At 48.4% G+C, this 22,244-nt stretch overlaps 1 protein-coding gene across 14 annotated transcripts in view; it reads right to left on the bottom strand.

Moving 5' to 3' along the window:
- The window catches only part of OTOF (otoferlin), a 433,471-nt gene that overhangs the window by 27,357 nt on the left and 383,870 nt on the right, over positions 1 to 22,244 (bottom strand). For 9 of the 14 annotated variants that reach the window (XM_056563719.1, XM_056563725.1, XM_056563732.1 and 6 more), the window contains 5 exons: positions 8,317 to 8,346; positions 7,079 to 7,204; positions 6,106 to 6,172; positions 815 to 963; positions 199 to 333 (listed from right to left, as the gene is read on the bottom strand). In XM_056563719.1, the coding sequence (XP_056419694.1) occupies positions 199 to 333; positions 815 to 963; positions 6,106 to 6,172; positions 7,079 to 7,204; positions 8,317 to 8,346 (507 nt within the window). The remainder of the gene's footprint in view (positions 1 to 198; positions 334 to 814; positions 964 to 6,105; positions 6,173 to 7,078; positions 7,205 to 8,316; positions 8,347 to 22,244) is intronic. The other 5 variants (XM_056563722.1, XM_056563731.1, XM_056563723.1 and 2 more) reach the window with 1 other exon arrangement.

A 22,244-nucleotide genomic window follows, 5' to 3' on the forward strand; every position in this document is an offset into this window, starting at 1 on the left:
TCTATATCTAGGTACCTCCGATAGTCTGATGCCTGTTATACTGTATACAGCTCATACTATCAATAGGGCATGATCAATGGACTTGAGTTATGGATAAGCAATATACTGTAACCTGTCAGCCATTGCCCTCCTGTCTACCAGAACATACAATAGGCTGAATATTATAAACTGACTCCACGCGTTTCAGCTTCCAGATACCTTGAACCTCCCGACTATCCGCTCCTCCTCGCTGACAGTGTCATCGTCATCCCCGATCTTCCCTCGTAATAAGTTGAAGGTGTGCAGCCAGTCCTCGAAGTTGTCAAACTCTGTTTCTAGTTCCTTGTTGAACACCTGGAATTGTAGACGTACAAAGAACAGATATGGTATAGATCGGGATACTCAATGAACAGCTGCACCATATACCCTGAAAAAGAAGCGTGGATCCGGCATTATGTCAAACAAATTGAAGAATCACGATAAAAACAGGTACAGCAACCTTAGCATAGCATCAGATGCGTTTCAGGCGCATGCGCGCCCTTCGTCGCTGACGAAGGGCGAGCATGTGCCTGAAACGCGTCTGATGCTATGGCAAGGTTGCTGTACCTGTTTTTACAGTGATTCTTCAATAACGCTTGACATACTGCTGGATCAATGCTTCTTTTCCGGATATCCTGCACCGGGCTGTGTGCAAGATCCGTACAAGTTTGTATGGTGGAGGGGAGCTGGATAAGGGGCGACTTCTTACCATATACCCTGAGCCTTTAGCGGTATGATTAGATCGTACAGTGATAGGAACATCTCCAGATCTTTACCTCTGACAGAGCTGACTTACCTTTAACTCGTCGATCTTCTGCTTGTTCTTCTTATCCGCTAGCTCGGCTTGCTGCTTCTTCTTCTTGTCCTCTTTTGGCGCTTTCACCTTTTCCTTGTTCTTCGCCTGTCCCTTTGAGCCTTTCATGGGAGATTCATCAATTTTGATCTCTGAGTCATCATACAAGTCGGGTGGAGTGGAGATGGAAGGAACGGACAACACAAGACACTCAACCACAATGAGCATGAAAGTTGACTGATAGCTAGGAGCGGGGGAAGGGTGACCCTGGTCCTCCCGCACCGGCTATCAAGCTTCCAAATCCATGTATATTTCTACTTGGTCTATCAATGCCACAGTGAGGTCTGATGAGAAGTAATCAAACCGTAAACCAAAATAATACATGTGTTGTGGAAGCCATAGTACTTACCAATGTCACTCTATGTTATGTACGTGACAAAAATGAACACTGACCTGAAAAACATTATAACTTCTCCAATCTTTGCCCTCAATGATTTTTCCACCAACAATGTCTAAAATCCTGATTCTTATGTCAGCGGTGGGATTGGTACACCTTAAACTGACTACATAGAGCTCAAGACTATCGTCAACAACATTTCTAACTAACATAGGTTAGGGCAGACACAAGCTGCACAACTTCTACTCATATACCTTTCTGTGTTGTTGATCCAGAAGAAGCCAAAGGCAAGACCCTCAAGATCAAGGTGCTGAAGTTCTACCCATAAAACTCATTGTAGTGTTATTTCAAAAGAAGCCAAAGCAAAGACCTTCAAAATCAAGGTGCCTAGGTTCTACCCATATAACTCATTGTAGTATTGATCCAGAAGAAGCCAAAGGCAAGAGTCTGAAGATCCAGGTACTCAAGTCCTACCCATGTAACTCACTGTAGAGTTGTTCTTTAAGAAGCCAAAGGCAAAACTCTCAAGATCAAGGTGTTCCCATCATACGCATATAACTCATAGTGGTGTTGATCCAGAAGAAGCCAAAAGGAAAAACCATCAAGATCAAGGTTCTCAAGTTCTACCCATAAAAACTAATTGGGGTGTTAATCCAGAAGCAACCAAAAGCAAGACCCTCAAGACCAAAGTGCTCAAGTTCTACCTATATATAACTCAATGTAGTGTTGGTATAGAAGAAGCTAAAGGCAAGAGCCTCAAGATCAAGGTGCTGAAGTTCTACCCATATAACTCATTGTAGTATTGATCCAGAAGAAGCCAAAGACAAACCCTGAAGATCCAGGTGCTCAAATCCTACCCATATAACTCACTGTCGTGTTGTTCTATAAGAAGCCAAAGGCACAACCCCCAAGATCAAGGTTCTAACATTATACGCATATAACTCATAGTGGTGTTGATCCAGAAGAAGCCAAAAGCAAAGACCCTCAAGACCAAAGGGCTCAAGTTCTACCTATATATAATCCAATGTAGTGTTGGTATAGAAGAAGCAAAAGGCAATACCCTCAAGATCAAGGTTCTCAAGTTCTACCCATATAACTCATTGGAGTGTTGATCTAGAAAAAGCCAAAGGCAAGACCCTCAAGATCAAGGTTCTCAAGTTCTACCCATAACAACTCATTGGGGTGTTAATACAGAAGAAGCCAAAAGCAAGACCCTCAAGACCAAAGTGCTCAAATTCTACCTATATATAACTCAATGTAGTGTTGGTATAGAAGAAGCAAAAGGCAAAACCCTCAAGATCAAGGTTCTCAAGTTCTACCCATATAACTCATTGTAGTGTTATTTCAAAAGAAGCCAAAGCAAAGACCTTCAAAATCAAGGTGCCTAGGTTCTACCCATATAACTCATTGTAGTATTGATCCAGAAGAAGCCAAAGGCAAGAGTCTGAAGATCCAGGTACTAAAGTCCTACCCATGTAACTCACTGTAGAGTTGTTCTTTAAGAAGCCAAAGGCAAAACTCTCAAGATCAAGGTGCTCCCATCATACGCATATAACTCATAGTGGTGTTGATCCAGAAGAAGCCAAAAGGAAAAACCATCAAGATCAAGGTTCTCAAGTTCTACCCATAAAAACTAATTGGGGTGTTAATCCAGAAGCAACCAAAAGCAAGACCCTCAAGACCAAAGTGCTCAAGTTCTACCTATATATAACTCAATGTAGTGTTGGTATAGAAGAAGCTAAAGGCAAGAGCCTCAAGATCAAGGTTCTCAAGTTCTACCCATATAACTCATTGGAGTGTTGATCCAGAAGAATCTCATCAGTGACCACCCCCTTTCATACTGAAGCCCTCATGGAGAGTCCAGCTCCTGCTTTCTTTGACCATAAGTGTAGTACTGCATGATGGCCACTAGACAAATGGCTGTCAAAGTAATATATGGACAGTTAGAGTTTTCCAGAACAGAACACGCTTTTACAGAGGGTCTCTCTGTTCTGGCTCAAAGACCGGGGTGCAGAGGAAAAGACCCTTCTCCTATCAATATGCCCTAACAGCGATTGTCCTCATGAGACAACCCCGGTAATAATGGGGAACCTATTTAATTTTTGGTGCAAAAAAATCACGTAACATTTTCAAAGGAGTTTACACCCAAAAAAACAAAAGTTTGCATTATGGGTTCCAGTTTTTGAAATGTGGGGGTGTCGTCGGATTTAGTCTAGATTACGGGACATTTTCAAAAGCTTTACACGAGAAAAGCTGACGGAAAGTTAACACTACCCTAAAAATTTTAAGAATAGCAATTTTTTTATTATTTCATTTTCGGAATATTATAAATTGCATTTTTAAACTTGACATTACAAAATACTATTAAATATATTCACAAACTATATTTATTTTATTTTTAAACGGGGTCCAAACATTCCATCTGGGGCAGCTTACTTAGAACTGGAGACACTATTGGCTCCTCAGGAGTCATTGCGATTTTCAGAAATTGTGGTTAAAAAGGCGCAATTTTATCCAGATTATGCAAATTGCTGTAAGACGCAATTTATTTTTACAGCAAAATGCGTTTTTACTTACAAAATGCCTGAAATGGTTGTAAAAATCGAATCTAGATAAAATGGCGCCATTTTTACCGTGTGACAGGACTGCTATAAAAACGTCACGTGTTAACGCAGCCTTTGAAGAATGCGATATTAATGTCTCACAATTCTCGTTTGCTTGTGATTTGCATTTGCCAGCCTGAATTTTGGGGGATTTGAAATTTGTCTTCATTTTTTATTTTTTTTAATTAAATTTATTATTTATTTCTTTATTTATTTTTAAATTTAAAGGGGTACTCCGGTGGAAAACTTTTTTTTTCCATCAACTGGTGCCTGAAAGTTAAACAGATTTGTAAAAATCTTAATCATTCCAGTACTTATTAGCTGCTGAATACTACAGAGGAAATTCTTTTCTTTTTGGAACACAGAGCTCTCTGCTGACATCACAATCACAGTGCTCTCTGCTGACATCTCTGTCCATTTTAAGTACTGTCCAGAGTAGGAGAAAATCCCCATAGCAAACATATCCTGCTCTGGACAGTTCCTAAAATGGACAGAGATGTCAACAGAGAGCACTGTGGTAATGATGTCAGCAGAGAGCTCTGTGTGTTCCAAAAAGAAAATAATTTCCTATATTGTTCCTATAATTTTCTCGTGTGCGTGAAAATGTGTCTTCATTTTGTCTTAATTTATTTTATTTTTTTTATTAAATGTATTATTATTTATTTATTTTTAAATTTAAAGGGGTACTCCGGTGGAAAACTTTTTTTTTTTTTTTCATCAACTGGTGCCTGAAAGTTAAACAGATTTGTAAATTACTTCTATTAAAAAATCTTAATCATTCCAGTACTTATTAGCTGCTGAATACTACAGAGGAAATTCTTTTCTTTTTGGAACACAGAGCTCTCTGCTGACATCACGATCACAGTGCTCTCTGCTGACATCTCTGTCCATTTCAAGTACTGTCCAGAGTAGGAAAAAATCCCCATAGCTAACATATGCTGCTCTGGACAGTTCCTAAAATGGACAGAGATGTCAACAGAGAGCACTGTGGTCATGATGTCAGCAGAGAGCACTTTGTTCCAAAAAGAAAATAATTTCCTATATTGTTCCTATAATTTTCTCCTGTGCGTGAAAATGTGTCTTAATTTTTTCTTAATGAATTATTTTTTTTAATTAAATGTATTATTATTTATTTATTTTTAAATTTAAAGGAGTACTCCGGTGGAAAACTTTTTGTTTCTTCATCAACTGGTGCCTGAAAGTTAAACAGATTTGTAAATGACTTCTATTAAAAAATCTTAATCCTTCCAGTACTTGTGCTGAATACTACAGAGGAAATTCTTTTCTTTTTGGAACACAGAGCTCTCTGCTGACATCACGATCACAGTGCTCTCTGCTGACATCTCTGTCCATTTCAAGTACTGTCCAGAGTAGGAAAAAATCCCCATAGCTAACATATGCTGCTCTGGACAGTTCCTAAAATGGACAGAGATGTCAACAGAGAGCACTGTGGTCATGATGTCAGCAGAGAGCACTTTGTTCCAAAAAGAAAATTATTTCCTATGTAATATTCAGCCGCTAATAAGTACTGGAAGGATTAAGATTTTTAGAAGTAATTTACAAATCTGTTAAACTTTCTGGCACCAGATGATTAAAAAAAAAAAAAAAAAAAGTTTTTCACCGGAGTACCCCTTTAATGTGAAATGAAAAAAAAAAGGTTGCCAAACTGAAAACTTGTATATTTGAAAAGCTCTGCAAATATACTGAGGGAATTACACGGGTTTTCGAATATGTGCCCTCCCATTGTGTTTACTGTGGTCATATAGGGTTGTAAGGTGCCATAGTAAGGTACATATAGAAATCTATAGGTCCATATATGCCCCAAGAAGTGTGCCTTCGGCTGTTGCAAAACTACAACTCCCAGCATGCACGGACAGCCGAAGGCTGTCCGGGCATGTTGGGAGTTGTAGTTTTGCAACAGCCGAAGGCACACCGATCTGTAAATACAGAGAATACGGTGTCATATAAAAGCTGCCAGGTGAAGGAGAAGATACTGCCAGGTGTGCTGCCAGGTGAAGGAGAAGATACTATAAAGAGTCTTAGAGATGGCTTTCGATCTATTTTTGACCAAGGCCAATGCCAACTTTCATTGCAGTAAAACATGGAGGTGGAATGAATGTAGATAAAGGGAGAAGACAACAGCACTCATCATCATCGTTCCACCCTCCCCCATGCAGAGAAGCCACATTTCATTATCATTTTAATAAACATGGATGTTTTTGAAAAGCAAAAACAAAAAAAAATATATATAAATAAAATGTTACACCGAGAATGCCAAGAAAAATTCGAATTACCCTCCGCGATCTCCATCTCCTCCTTCTCTTCGGCTTCCGCTGCTGCTGCCTCCTGCTGGCGGAGTTGCTGGATGTCGATAAGAAGACAAAAAAATTGTGGGGGGTGGGGGAGACATAAATTGGGAAGAGTTAATTGAGCGGCTACAAAAGAAAAGATAAAAAAAAGTCTAAAGTATTATATGCTGGGTGAGAAAATCTCATGGGTGGTGCTGCTGCGAGGACTCTTCACCATCAACTTTTGAAAGGAAAAACTTGGAAATATTATAAGCATCACAGAACTCTACACCCATGTGTTCTTAAGGTACTAAACACATAATAAGAATTAGGGCATGTAGATTGGGGCATTCTGTTCCTATAAATTGGGTGAGAAGATAGCATGGTTGGTGCTTCAGAACAATACACCCATGTGTACTTAAAGGGGTACTCCTGTGGAAAACTTTTTTTTTTAAATCAACTGGTGCCAGAAAGTTAAACAGATTTGTAAATCACTTCTATTAAAAAATCTTACTCCTTCCGGTACTTTTTAGGGGCTGTATACTAAAGAGAAATCAAAAAATGAAATGCATTTCCTCTGATGTCATGACCACAGTGCTCTCTGTTGACCTCTGCTGTTCATTTTAGGAATTGTCCAGAGCAGAAGAAAATCCCTATATCAAACATATGCAGCTCTGGACAGTTCCTAAAATGGACAGCAGAGGTCAGCAGAGAGCACTGTGTCCATGACATGAGAGGAAATGCATTTCTTTTTTGGATTTCTCTTTAGTATACAGCCCCTAAAAAGTACTGGAAGGATTAAGATTTTTTAATAGAAGTGATTTAGAAATCTGTTAAACTTTCTGGCACCAGTTGATTTAAAAATAAAGTTTTCCACGGGAGTACCCCTTTAAGGTACTAAACAAAAATACATAACATTGGATTACAGGACATTATAGTGAGTGATACATGAAGTAAGTAACAGCCAATCATATGTCACCTCTTTCAGGGTCTCGATGGAGGCGAAATACTTAGACCACCAGTCCAGCATGCTCTCATCAGGCTCCTCCTCCTCAATCTCATCTCCTTTCTTCTTTTTCTTCTTCTTCTCCTTGTCTTCCTCATTCTGGGTAAAAAAAAAAGGATTACAGAACAAGAAGTGATGTAGAGTTAGCCAAGAAAGCCCAAGTATACAGGTAATGGAAGGTCATATTATTTATTCATTCAATTATCAAAGCTGAATGACCTGGCCATTGGCATTATGAGACAGACTACAATTGGGTAAGACCCCTGTATATAAGGGCCAGAATTTTGGTCCGTGATTGAGGTATTTCCTATCACCAGCGTTCCCGTATTCCCTGTATCTGACTTATCTTCTGACCTCCAGTGACCTGACTTTCTGCCTGTTTTCTGATGTTGCCTTTGCCTGTTGATTTTGTATTACGCTGCTGTCTAGGTTTGACCCATTGTTTATCCTGACACTGATTTTGTGCCTTGTAATCCTACTGGTTTGACCGTCTCTAGTCCTGAAGTAACCTTTGGTTTCTATTCTTATATACTTTGTACCTATTCTGTCTGTTTGTTACTAACTCGACTTGTCTGACTGTTCTGATGCTCTTGCACTTAATCCAGCATAGAGACCGTCTCCCAGTTTGGGGCCCCCATTTAGGGTGGATTGTCCAAGTAGTTTGAGACAGTGGTTGGGCTTAGCACTAGTATCCCTACCCTGGATCCCTAGCACTGATCCCTACCCTGGATGAATCAATAACTGTTGTGGAAATCACCATCTTGTGAACCCAGTTGTCTATGTGATTGTTGTCCCAACTTATGACTCCTACATCTTGTGAATATGCCCTACAGATGCTCATGCTCATAGCTATCAGCGTGACATGCAGTTTGAAAAAAATAAATAAATAAATTTCCGATGCAGTTGAGACTTGGATTTAACCTGTTTCACCCGTACGAGCCTTGCAGACGAAAAATGCATTGCAGAACATGCACAGTACTGGCACCCTATTTTTTAAATTCCACAATAGTATTGTGGAATTTAAAAAAATTATGTAAAATAACCCTCACAATATTACCGCACTGCATAAATATGCCCTTATAGTCAATGAATAAATATACTTTAATGTGCATATCATCAGGCCCATCATGCATATACAGGAATTAGTGACACTGTACATATCCCGCTGTGCGTGTATAATCTCAGTGATTTATTAGGAGATCATCACTTACCACATCGACCTTAACCACTGCATCAGAATTCTGTCACACAGACATGGAGGGAGATGGGAAAATAAAAGACATGATGATTACTGACACAAGGTAACAATGGTGGACAGTGACACATGGTGAAACAATGCACACAATGGATTGATAACCAAGCACGTAGTCATTAGAATGGGGATCAATGATCCGGATCGGCTTGTACTATAAATACTGTCATTCTCTGCTCTCCAGAAAGCAATGTCAGAAAGACTGATCTTACTGCGGAGGCTGTGAATGACCAGAGGTGTCTAGGCCGAAATGATGTAACACAGAAGAGGGGATGAGGGCTGATCTAGTGTATACATGACCTGTTAGATTAGGGACCCTCGGGGGCAGGACATTCTCTTTCATACTAGTTAAGAGTCTCTTTTCTTTTAAGCTCTTGTTGTCTATATTATTTGAGAAAGGAAGGGTATGAAAGAGCAGGTGGGGAAGGATAGGCCTGGCATATAGGAGAGGATGTGAATGATGGGCCTGGCATATAGGAGAGGATGTGAAGGAGGGGCCTGGCATATAGGAGAGGATGTGAATGATGGGCCTGGCATATAGGAGAGGATGTGAAGGAGGGGCCTGGCATATAGGAGAGGATGTGAAGGAGGGGCCTAGCATATAGGAGAGGGTGTGAAGGAGGGGCCTAGCATATAGGAGAGGATGCGAAGGAGGGGCCTAGCATATAGGAGAGGATGTGAAGGAGGGGCCTGGCATATAGGAGAGGATGTGAAGGAGGGGCCTGGCATATAGGAGAGGATGTGAAGGAGGGGCCTGGCATATAGGAGAGGATGTGAAGGAGGGGCCTGGCATATAGGAGAGGATGTGAAGGAGGGGCCTGGCATATAGGAGAGGATGTGAATGATGGGCCTGGCATATAGGAGAGGATGTGAAGGATAGGCCTGGCATATAGGAGAGGATGTGAACGATGGGCCTGGCACATAGGAGAGGATGTGAAGGAGGGGCCTGGCATATAGGAGAGGATGTGAAGGAGGGGCCTGGCATATAGGAGAGGATGTGAAGGAGGGGCCTGGCATATAGGAGTGGATGTGAATGATGGGCCTGGCATATAGGAGAGCATGTGAAGGAGGGGCCTGGCATATAGAAGAGGATGTGAAGGAGGGGCCTGGCATATAGGGGAGGATGTGTAGGAGGGGCCTGGCATATAGGAGAGGATGTGAAGAAGGGGCCTGGCATATAGGAGAGGATGTGAAGGAGGGGCCTGGCATATAGGAGAGGATGTGAAGGAGGGGTCTGGCATATAGGAGAGGATGTGAATGATGGGCCTGGCATATAGGAGAGGATGTGAATGATGGGCCTGGCATATAGAAGAGGATGTGAAGGAGGGGCCTGGCATATAGAAGAGGATGTGAACGATGGGCCTGGCATATAGGAGAGGATGTGAAGGAGGGGCCTGGCATATAGGAGAGGATGTGAAGGAGGGGCCTGGCATATAGAAGAGGATGTGAACGATGGGCCTGGCATATAGGAGAGGATGTGAAGGAGGGGGCTGGCATATAGGAGAGGATGTGAAGGAGGGGCCTGGCATATAGGAGAGGATGTGAACGATGGGCCTGGCATATAGGAGAGGATGTGAAGGAGGGGCCTGGCATATAGGAGAGGATGTGAAGGAGGGGCCTGGCATATAGAAGAGGCTGTGAACGATGGGCCTGGCATATAGGAGAGGATGTGAATGATGGGCCTGGCATATAGAAGAGGATGTGAAGGAGGGGCCTGGCATATAGAAGAGGATGTGAACGATGGGCCTGGCATATAGGAGAGGATGTGAAGGAGGGGCCTGGCATATAGGAGAGGATGTGAAGGAGGGGCCTGGCATATAGGAGAGGATGTGAACGATGGACCTGGCATATAGGAGAGGATGTGAAGGAGGGGCCTGGCATATAGGAGAGGATGTGAAGGAGGGGCCTGGCATATAGAAGAGGATGTGAACGATGGGCCTGGCATATAGGAGAGGATGTGAAGGAGGGGCCTGGCATATAGGAGAGGATGTGAAGGAGGGGCCTGGCATATAGGAGAGGATGTGAACGATGGGCCTGGCATATAGGAGAGGATGTGAAGGAGGGGCCTGGCATATAGGAGAGGATGTGAAGGAGGGGCCTGGCATATAGGAGAGGATGTGAAGGAGGGGCCTGGCATATAGGAGAGGATGTGAAGGAGGGGCCTGGCATATAGGAGAGGATGTGAAGGAGGGGCCTGGCATATAGGAGAGGATGTGAATGATGGGCCTGGCATATAGGAGAGGATGTGAATGATGGGCCTGGCATATAGGAGAGGATGTGAAGGAGGGGCCTGGCATATAGGAGAGGATGTGAACGATGGGCCTGGCATATAGGAGAGCATGTGAAGGAGGGGCCTGGCATATAGGAGAGGATGTGAAGGAGGGGCCTGGCATATAGGAGAGGATGTGAATGATAGGCCAGGCATATAGGAGAGCATGTGAAGGAGGGGCCTGGCATATAGGAGAGGATGTGTAGGAGGGGCCTGGCATATAGGAGAGGATGTGAAGGAGGGGCCTGGCATATAGGAGAGGATGTGAAGGAGGGGCCTGGCATATAGGAGAGGATGTGAAGGAGGGGCCTGGCATATAGAAGAGGATGTGAACGATGGGCCTGGCATATAGGAGAGGATGTGAAGGAGGGGCCTGGCATATAGGAGAGGATGTGAAGGAGGGGCCTGGCATATAGGAGAGGATGTGAACGATGGGCCTGGCATATAGGAGAGGATGTGAAGGAGGGGCCTGGCATATAGGAGAGGATGTGAAGGAGGGGCCTGGCATATAGGAGAGCATGTGAAGGAGGGGCCTGGCATATAGGAGAACATGTGAAGGAGGGGCCTGGCATATAGGAGATTATGTGGAGGAGGGGCCTGGCATATAGGAGAGGATGTGAACGATGGGCCTGGCATATAGGAGAGGATGTGAAGGAGGGGCCTGGCATATAGGAGATGATGTGAAGGAGGGGCCTAGCATATAGGAGAGGATGTGAATGATGGGCCTGGCATATAGGAGAGGATGTGAAGGAGGGGCCTGGCATATAGGAGAGCATGTGAAGGAGGGGCCTGGCATATAGGAGAGGATGTGAAGGAGGGGCCTGGCATATAGGAGAGGATGTGAAGGAGGGGCCTGGCATATAGGAGAGGATGTGAAGGAGGGGCCTGGCATATAGGAGAGGATGTGAATGATGGGCCTGGCATATAGGAGAGCATGTGAAGGAGGGGCCTGGCATATAGGAGAGGATGTGAAGGAGGGGCCTGGCATATAGGAGAGGATGTGAATGATGGGCCTGGCATATAGTAGAGAATGTGAAGGAGGGGCCTGGCATATAGAAGAGGATGTGAAGGAGGAGTCTGGCATATAGGAGAGGATGTGAATGATGGGCCTGGCATATAGGAGAGGATGTGAATGATGGGCCAGGCATATAGGAGAGGATGTGAAGGAGGGGCCTGGCATATAGGAGAGGATGTGAAGGAGGGGCCTGGCATATAGGAGAGGATGTGAATGATGGGCCTGGCATATAGGAGAGGATGTGAATGATGGGCCTGGCATATAGGAGAGCATGTGAATGATGGGCCTGGCATATAGGAGAGCATGTGAAGGAGGGGCCTGGCATATAGGAGAGGATGTGAATTATGGGCCTGGCATATAGGAGAGCATGTGAATGATGGGCCTGGCATATAGGAGAGGATGTGAAGGAGGGGCCTGGCATATAGGAGATGATGTGAAGGAGGGGCCTGGCATATAGGAGAGCATGTGAAGGAGGGGCCTGGCATATAGGAGAGGATGTGAAGGAGAGGTCTGGCATATAGGAGAGGATGTGAAGGAGGGGCCTGGCATATAGGAGAGGATGTGAAGGAGGGGCCTGGCATATAGGAGAGGATGTGAAGGAGGGGCCTGGCATATAGGAGAGGATGTGAATGATAGGCCTGGCATATAGGAGAGGATGTGAAGGAGGGGCCTGGCATATAGGGGAGGATGTGAAGGAGGGGCCTGGCATATAGGAGAGGATGTGAAGGAGGGGCCTGGCATATAGGAGAGGATGTGAAGGAGGGGCCTGGCATATAGGAGAGGATGTGAAGGATAGGCCTGGCATATAGGAGAGGATGTGAAGGAGGGGCCTGGCATATAGGAGAGGATGTGAAGGAGGGGCCTGGCATATAGGAGAGGATGTGAAGGAGGGGCCTGGTATATAGGAGAGGATGTGAAGGAGGGGCCTGGCATATAGGAGAGGATGTGAAGGAGGGGCCTGGCATATAGGAGAGGATGTGAAGGAGGGGCCTGGCATATAGGAGAGCATGTGAAGGAGGGGCCTGGCATATAGGAGAGGATGTGAAGGAGGGGCCTGGCATATAGGAGAGGATGTGAATGATGGGCCTGGCACATAGGAGAGGATGTGAATGATGGGCCTGGCACATAGGAGAGGATGTGAGTGATGGGCCAGGCATATAGGAGAGCATGTGAAGGAGGGGCCTGGCATATAGGAGAGCATGTGAATGATGGACCTGGCATATAGGAGAGGATGTGAAGGAGGGGCCTGGCATATAGGAGAGGATGTGAAGGAGGGGCCTGGCATATAGGGGAGGATGTGTAGGAGGGGCCTGGCATATAGGAGAGGATGTGAAGGAGGGGCCTGGCATATAGGAGAGGATGTGAAGGAGGGGCCTGGCATATAGGAGAGGATGTGAAGGAGGGGCCTGGCATATAGGAGAGGATGTGAAGGAGGGGCCTGGCATATAGGAGAGGATGTGAAGGAGGGGCCTGGCATATAGGAGAGCATGTGAAGGAGGGGCCTGGCATATAGGAGAGGATGTGAAGGAGGGGCCTGGCATATAGGAGAGGATGTGAATGATGGGCCTGGCACATAGGAGAGGATGTGAATGATGGGCCTGGCACATAGGAGAGGATGTGAGTGATGGGCCAGGCATATAGGAGAGCATGTGAAGGAGGGGCCTGGCATATAGGAGAGCATGTGAATGATGGACCTGGCATATAGGAGAGGATGTGAAGGAGGGGCCTGGCATATAGGAGAGGATGTGAAGGAGGGGCCTGGCATATAGGGGAGGATGTGTAGGAGGGGCCTGGCATATAGGAGAGGATGTGAAGGAGGGGCCTGGCATATAGGAGAGGATGTGAAGGAGGGGCCTGGCATATAGGAGAGGATGTGAAGGAGGGGTCTGGCATATAGGAGAGGATGTGAATGATGGGCCTGGCATATAGGAGAGGATGTGAATGATGGGCCTGGCATATAGAAGAGGATGTGAAGGAGGGGCCTGGCATATAGAAGAGGATGTGAACGATGGGCCTGGCATATAGGAGAGGATGTGAAGGAGGGGCCTGGCATAAAGGAGAGGATGTGAAGGAGGGGCCTGGCATATAGAAGAGGATGTGAACGATGGGCCTGGCATATAGGAGAGGATGTGAAGGAGGGGCCTGGCATATAGGAGAGGATGTGAAGGAGGGGCCTGGCATATAGGAGAGGATGTGAACGATGGGCCTGGCATATAGGAGAGGATGTGAAGGAGGGGCCTGGCATATAGAAGAGGATGTGAAGGAGGGGCCTGGCATATAGAAGAGGATGTGAACGATGGGCCTGGCATATAGGAGAGGATGTGAAGGAGGGGCCTGGCATATAGGAGAGGATGTGAAGGAGGGGCCTGGCATATAGGAGAGGATGTGAACGATGGGCCTGGCATATAGGAGAGGATGTGAAGGAGGGGCCTGGCATATAGGAGAGGATGTGAAGGAGGGGCCTGGCATATAGAAGAGGATGTGAACGATGGGCCTGGCATATAGGAGAGGATGTGAAGGAGGGGCCTGGCATATAGGAGAGGATGTGAAGGAGGGGCCTGGCATATAGGAGAGGATGTGAACGATGGGCCTGGCATATAGGAGAGGATGTGAAGGAGGGGCCTGGCATATAGGAGAGGATGTGAAGGAGGGGCCTGGCATATAGGAGAGCATGTGAAGGAGGGGCCTGGCATATAGGAGAGGATGTGAAGGAGGGGCCTGGCATATAGGAGAGGATGTGAATGAAAGGCCAGGCATATAGGAGAGCATGTGAAGGAGGGGCCTGGCATATAGGAGAGGATGTGTAGGAGGGGCCTGGCATATAGGAGAGGATGTGAAGGAGGGGCCTGGCATATAGGAGAGGATGTGAAGGAGGGGCCTGGCATATAGGAGAGGATGTGAAGGAGGGGCCTGGCATATAGGAGAGGATGTGAACGATGGGCCTGGCATATAGGAGAGGATGTGAAGGAGGGGCCTGGCATATAGGAGAGGATGTGAAGGAGGGGCCTGGCATATAGGAGAGCATGTGAAGGAGGGGCCTGGCATATAGGAGAACATGTGAAGGAGGGGCCTGGCATATAGGAGATTATGTGGAGGAGGGGCCTGGCATATAGGAGAGGATGTGAACGATGGGCCTGGCATATAGGAGATGATGTGAAGGAGGGGCCTAGCATATAGGAGAGGATGTGAATGATGGGCCTGGCATATAGGAGAGGATGTGAAGGAGGGGCCTGGCATATAGGAGAGCATGTGAATGATGGACCTGGCATATAGGAGAGGATGTGAAGGAGGGGCCTGGCATATAGGAGAGGATGTGAAGGAGGGGCCTGGCATATAGGGGAGGATGTGTAGGAGGGGCCTGGCATATAGGAGAGGATGTGAAGGAGGGGCCTGGCATATAGGAGAGGATGTGAAGGAGGGGCCTGGCATATAGGAGAGGATGTGAAGGAGGGGTCTGGCATATAGGAGAGGATGTGAATGATGGGCCTGGCATATAGGAGAGGATGTGAAGGAGGGGCCTGGCATATAGGAGAGGATGTGAAGGAGGGGCCTGGCATATAGGAGAGGATGTGAATGATGGGCCTGGCACATAGGAGAGGATGTGAATGATGGGCCTGGCACATAGGAGAGGATGTGAGTGATGGGCCAGGCATATAGGAGAGCATGTGAAGGAGGGGCCTGGCATATAGGAGAGCATGTGAATGATGGACCTGGCATATAGGAGAGGATGTGAAGGAGGGGCCTGGCATATAGGGGAGGATGTGAAGGAGGGGCCTGGCATATAGGGGAGGATGTGAAGGAGGGGCCTGGCATATAGGAGAGGATGTGAAGGAGGGGCCTGGCATATAGGAGAGGATGTGAAGGAGGGGCCTGGCATATAGGAGAGCATGTGAAGGAGGGGCCTGGCATATAGGAGAGGATGTGAAGGAGGGGCCTGGCATATAGGAGAGGATGTGAATGATGGGCCTGGCACATAGGAGAGGATGTGAATGATGGGCCTGGCACATAGGAGAGGATGTGAGTGATGGGCCAGGCATATAGGAGAGCATGTGAAGGAGGGGCCTGGCATATAGGAGAGCATGTGAATGATGGACCTGGCATATAGGAGAGGATGTGAAGGAGGGGCCTGGCATATAGGAGAGGATGTGAAGGAGGGGCCTGGCATATAGGGGAGGATGTGTAGGAGGGGCCTGGCATATAGGAGAGGATGTGAAGGAGGGGCCTGGCATATAGGAGAGGATGTGAAGGAGGGGCCTGGCATATAGGAGAGGATGTGAAGGAGGGGTCTGGCATATAGGAGAGGATGTGAATGATGGGCCTGGCATATAGGAGAGGATGTGAATGATGGGCCTGGCATATAGAAGAGGATGTGAAGGAGGGGCCTGGCATATAGAAGAGGATGTGAACGATGGGCCTGGCATATAGGAGAGGATGTGAAGGAGGGGCCTGGCATATAGGAGAGGATGTGAAGGAGGGGCCTGGCATATAGAAGAGGATGTGAACGATGGGCCTGGCATATAGGAGAGGATGTGAAGGAGGGGCCTGGCATATAGGAGAGGATGTGAAGGAGGGGCCTGGCATATAGGAGAGGATGTGAACGATGGGCCTGGCATATAGGAGAGGATGTGAAGGAGGGGCCTGGCATATAGAAGAGGATGTGAAGGAGGGGCCTGGCATATAGAAGAGGATGTGAACGATGGGCCTGGCATATAGGAGAGGATGTGAAGGAGGGGCCTGGCATATAGGAGAGGATGTGAAGGAGGGGCCTGGCATATAGGAGAGGATGTGAACGATGGGCCTGGCATATAGGAGAGGATGTGAAGGAGGGGCCTGGCATATAGGAGAGGATGTGAAGGAGGGGCCTGGCATATAGAAGAGGATGTGAACGATGGGCCTGGCATATAGGAGAGGATGTGAAGGAGGGGCCTGGCATATAGGAGAGGATGTGAAGGAGGGGCCTGGCATATAGGAGAGGATGTGAACGATGGGCCTGGCATATAGGAGAGGATGTGAAGGAGGGGCCTGGCATATAGGAGAGGATGTGAAGGAGGGGCCTGGCATATAGGAGAGCATGTGAAGGAGGGGCCTGGCATATAGGAGAGGATGTGAAGGAGGGGCCTGGCATATAGGAGAGGATGTGAATGAAAGGCCAGGCATATAGGAGAGCATGTGAAGGAGGGGCCTGGCATATAGGAGAGGATGTGTAGGAGGGGCCTGGCATATAGGAGAGGATGTGAAGGAGGGGCCTGGCATATAGGAGAGGATGTGAAGGAGGGGCCTGGCATATAGGAGAGGATGTGAAGGAGGGGCCTGGCATATAGGAGAGGATGTGAACGATGGGCCTGGCATATAGGAGAGGATGTGAAGGAGGGGCCTGGCATATAGGAGAGGATGTGAAGGAGGGGCCTGGCATATAGGAGAGCATGTGAAGGAGGGGCCTGGCATATAGGAGAACATGTGAAGGAGGGGCCTGGCATATAGGAGATTATGTGGAGGAGGGGCCTGGCATATAGGAGAGGATGTGAACGATGGGCCTGGCATATAGGAGATGATGTGAAGGAGGGGCCTGGCATATAGGAGAGGATGTGAATGATGGGCCTGGCATATAGGAGAGGATGTGAAGGAGGGGCCTGGCATATAGGAGAGGATGTGAATGATGGGCCTGGCATATAGGAGAGGATGTGAAGGAGGGGCCTGGCATATAGGAGAGCATGTGAATGATGGACCTGGCATATAGGAGAGGATGTGAAGGAGGGGCCTGGCATATAGGAGAGGATGTGAAGGAGGGGCCTGGCATATAGGGGAGGATGTGTAGGAGGGGCCTGGCATATAGGAGAGGATGTGAAGGAGGGGCCTGGCATATAGGAGAGGATGTGAAGGAGGGGCCTGGCATATAGGAGAGGATGTGAAGGAGGGGTCTGGCATATAGGAGAGGATGTGAATGATGGGCCTGGCATATAGGAGAGGATGTGAAGGAGGGGCCTGGCATATAGGAGAGGATGTGAAGGAGGGGCCTGGCATATAGGAGAGGATGTGAATGATGGGCCTGGCACATAGGAGAGGATGTGAATGATGGGCCTGGCACATAGGAGAGGATGTGAGTGATGGGCCAGGCATATAGGAGAGCATGTGAAGGAGGGGCCTGGCATATAGGAGAGCATGTGAATGATGGACCTGGCATATAGGAGAGGATGTGAAGGAGGGGCCTGGCATATAGGAGAGGATGTGAAGGAGGGGTCTGGCATATAGGGGAGGATGTGTAGGAGGGGCCTGGCATATAGGAGAGGATGTGAAGGAGGGGCCTGGCATATAGGAGAGGATGTGAAGGAGGGGCCTGGCATATAGGAGAGGATGTGAAGGAGGGGTCTGGCATATAGGAGAGGATGTGAATGATGGGCCTGGCATATAGGAGAGGATGTGAATGATGGGCCTGGCATATAGAAGAGGATGTGAAGGAGGGGCCTGGCATATAGAAGAGGATGTGAACGATGGGCCTGGCATATAGGAGAGGATGTGAAGGAGGGGCCTGGCATATAGGAGAGGATGTGAAGGAGGGGCCTGGCATATAGAAGAGGATGTGAACGATGGGCCTGGCATATAGGAGAGGATGTGAAGGAGGGGCCTGGCATATAGGAGAGGATGTGAAGGAGGGGCCTGGCATATAGGAGAGGATGTGAACGATGGGCCTGGCATATAGGAGAGGATGTGAAGGAGGGGCCTGGCATATAGGAGAGGATGTGAAGGAGGGGCCTGGCATATAGAAGAGGATGTGAACGATGGGCCTGGCATATAGGAGAGGATGTGAATGATGGGCCTGGCATATAGAAGAGGATGTGAAGGAGGGGCCTGGCATATAGAAGAGGATGTGAACGATGGGCCTGGCATATAGGAGAGGATGTGAAGGAGGGGCCTGGCATATAGGAGAGGATGTGAAGGAGGGGCCTGGCATATAGGAGAGGATGTGAACGATGGGCCTGGCATATAGGAGAGGATGTGAAGGAGGGGCCTGGCATATAGGAGAGGATGTGAAGGAGGGGCCTGGCATATAGAAGAGGATGTGAACGATGGGCCTGGCATATAGGAGAGGATGTGAAGGAGGGGCCTGGCATATAGGAGAGGATGTGAAGGAGGGGCCTGGCATATAGGAGAGGATGTGAACGATGGGCCTGGCATATAGGAGAGGATGTGAAGGAGGGGCCTGGCATATAGGAGAGGATGTGAAGGAGGGGCCTGGCATATAGGAGAGCATGTGAAGGAGGGGCCTGGCATATAGGAGAGGATGTGAAGGAGGGGCCTGGCATATAGGAGAGGATGTGAATGATAGGCCAGGCATATAGGAGAGCATGTGAAGGAGGGGCCTGGCATATAGGAGAGGATGTGTAGGAGGGGCCTGGCATATAGGAGAGGATGTGAAGGAGGGGCCTGGCATATAGGAGAGGATGTGAAGGAGGGGCCTGGCATATAGGAGAGGATGTGAAGGAGGGGCCTGGCATATAGAAGAGGATGTGAACGATGGGCCTGGCATATAGGAGAGGATGTGAAGGAGGGGCCTGGCATATAGGAGAGGATGTGAAGGAGGGGCCTGGCATATAGGAGAGGATGTGAACGATGGGCCTGGCATATAGGAGAGGATGTGAAGGAGGGGCCTGGCATATAGGAGAGGATGTGAAGGAGGGGCCTGGCATATAGGAGAGCATGTGAAGGAGGGGCCTGGCATATAGGAGAACATGTGAAGGAGGGGCCTGGCATATAGGAGATTATGTGGAGGAGGGGCCTGGCATATAGGAGAGGATGTGAACGATGGGCCTGGCATATAGGAGATGATGTGAAGGAGGGGCCTAGCATATAGGAGAGGATGTGAATGATGGGCCTGGCATATAGGAGAGGATGTGAAGGAGGGGCCTGGCATATAGGAGAGCATGTGAATGATGGACCTGGCATGTAGGAGAGGATGTGAAGGAGGGGCCTGGCATATAGGAGAGGATGTGAAGGAGGGGCCTGGCATATAGGGGAGGATGTGTAGGAGGGGCCTGGCATATAGGAGAGGATGTGAAGGAGGGGCCTGGCATATAGGAGAGGATGTGAAGGAGGGGCCTGGCATATAGGAGATGATGTGAAGGAGGCGTCTGGCATATAGGAGAGGATGTGAATGATGGGCCTGGCATATAGGAGAGGATGTGAATGATGGGCCTGGCATATAGAAGAGGATGTGAAGGAGGGGCCTGGCATATAGAAGAGGATGTGAACGATGGGCCTGGCATATAGGAGAGGATGTGAAGGAGGGGCCTGGCATATAGGAGAGGATGTGAAGGAGGGGCCTGGCATATAGAAGAGGATGTGAACGATGGGCCTGGCATATAGGAGAGGATGTGAAGGAGGGGCCTGGCATATAGGAGAGGATGTGAAGGAGGGGCCTGGCATATAGGAGAGGATGTGAACGATGGGCCTGGCATATAGGAGAGGATGTGAAGGAGGGGCCTGGCATATAGGAGAGGATGTGAAGGAGGGGCCTGGCATATAGAAGAGGATGTGAACGATGGGCCTGGCATATAGGAGAGGATGTGAATGATGGGCCTGGCATATAGAAGAGGATGTGAAGGAGGGGCCTGGCATATAGAAGAGGATGTGAACGATGGGCCTGGCATATAGGAGAGGATGTGAAGGAGGGGCCTGGCATATAGGAGAGGATGTGAAGGAGGGGCCTGGCATATAGGAGAGGATGTGAACGATGGGCCTGGCATATAGGAGAGGATGTGAAGGAGGGGCCTGGCATATAGGAGAGGATGTGAAGGAGGGGCCTGGCATATAGAAGAGGATGTGAACGATGGGCCTGGCATATAGGAGAGGATGTGAAGGAGGGGCCTGGCATATAGGAGAGGATGTGAAGGAGGGGCCTGGCATATAGGAGAGGATGTGAACGATGGGCCTGGCATATAGGAGAGGATGTGAAGGAGGGGCCTGGCATATAGGAGAGGATGTGAAGGAGGGGCCTGGCATATAGGAGAGCATGTGAAGGAGGGGCCTGGCATATAGGAGAGGATGTGAAGGAGGGGCCTGGCATATAGGAGAGGATGTGAATGATAGGCCAGGCATATAGGAGAGCATGTGAAGGAGGGGCCTGGCATATAGGAGAGGATGTGTAGGAGGGGCCTGGCATATAGGAGAGGATGTGAAGGAGGGGCCTGGCATATAGGAGAGGATGTGAAGGAGGGGCCTGGCATATAGGAGAGGATGTGAAGGAGGGGCCTGGCATATAGAAGAGGATGTGAACGATGGGCCTGGCATATAGGAGAGGATGTGAAGGAGGGGCCTGGCATATAGGAGAGGATGTGAAGGAGGGGCCTGGCATATAGGAGAGGATGTGAACGATGGGCCTGGCATATAGGAGAGGATGTGAAGGAGGGGCCTGGCATATAGGAGAGGATGTGAAGGAGGGGCCTGGCATATAGGAGAGCATGTGAAGGAGGGGCCTGGCATATAGGAGAACATGTGAAGGAGGGGCCTGGCATATAGGAGATTATGTGGAGGAGGGGCCTGGCATATAGGAGAGGATGTGAACGATGGGCCTGGCATATAGGAGATGATGTGAAGGAGGGGCCTAGCATATAGGAGAGGATGTGAATGATGGGCCTGGCATATAGGAGAGGATGTGAAGGAGGGGCCTGGCATATAGGAGAGGATGTGAATGATGGGCCTGGCATATAGGAGAGGATGTGAAGGAGGGGCCTGGCATATAGGAGAGCATGTGAAGGAGGGGCCTGGCATATAGGAGAGGATGTGAAGGAGGGGCCTGGCATATAGGAGAGCATGTGAATGATGGGCCTGGCATATAGGAGAGGATGTGAAGGAGGGGCCTGGCATATAGGAGAGGATGTGAAGGAGGGGCCTGGCATATAGGAGAGGATGTGAATGATGGGCCTGGCATATAGGAGAGCATGTGAAGGAGGGGCCTGGCATATAGGAGAGGATGTGAAGGAGGGGCCTGGCATATAGGAGAGGATGTGAATGATGGGCCTGGCATATAGTAGAGAATGTGAAGGAGGGGCCTGGCATATAGAAGAGGATGTGAAGGAGGAGCCTGGCATATAGGAGAGGATGTGAATGATGGGCCTGGCATATAGGAGAGGATGTGAATGATGGGCCTGGCATATAGGAGAGGATGTGAATGATGGGCATGGCATATAGGAGAGCATGTGAATGATGGGCCTGGCATATAGGAGAGCATGTGAAGGAGGGGCCTGGCATATAGGAGAGGATGTGAATGATGGGCCTGGCATATAGGAGAGCATGTGAATGATGGGCCTGGCATATAGGAGAGGATGTGAAGGAGGGGCCTGGCATATAGGAGATGATGTGAAGGAGGGGCCTGGCATATAGGAGAGGATGTGAAGGAGAGGTCTGGCATATAGGAGAGGATGTGAAGGAGGGGCCTGGCATATAGGAGAGGATGTGAAGGAGGGGCCTGGCATATAGGAGAGGATGTGAAGGAGGGGCCTGGCATATAGGAGAGGATGTGAATGATAGGCCTGGCATATAGGAGAGGATGTGAAGGAGGGGCCTGGCATATAGGAGAGGATGTGAAGGAGGGGCCTGGCATATAGGA

Source organism: Hyla sarda, chromosome 3 (genome assembly GCF_029499605.1).
Source record: "Hyla sarda isolate aHylSar1 chromosome 3, aHylSar1.hap1, whole genome shotgun sequence".
Classification (NCBI taxonomy): domain Eukaryota; kingdom Metazoa; phylum Chordata; class Amphibia; order Anura; family Hylidae; genus Hyla; species Hyla sarda.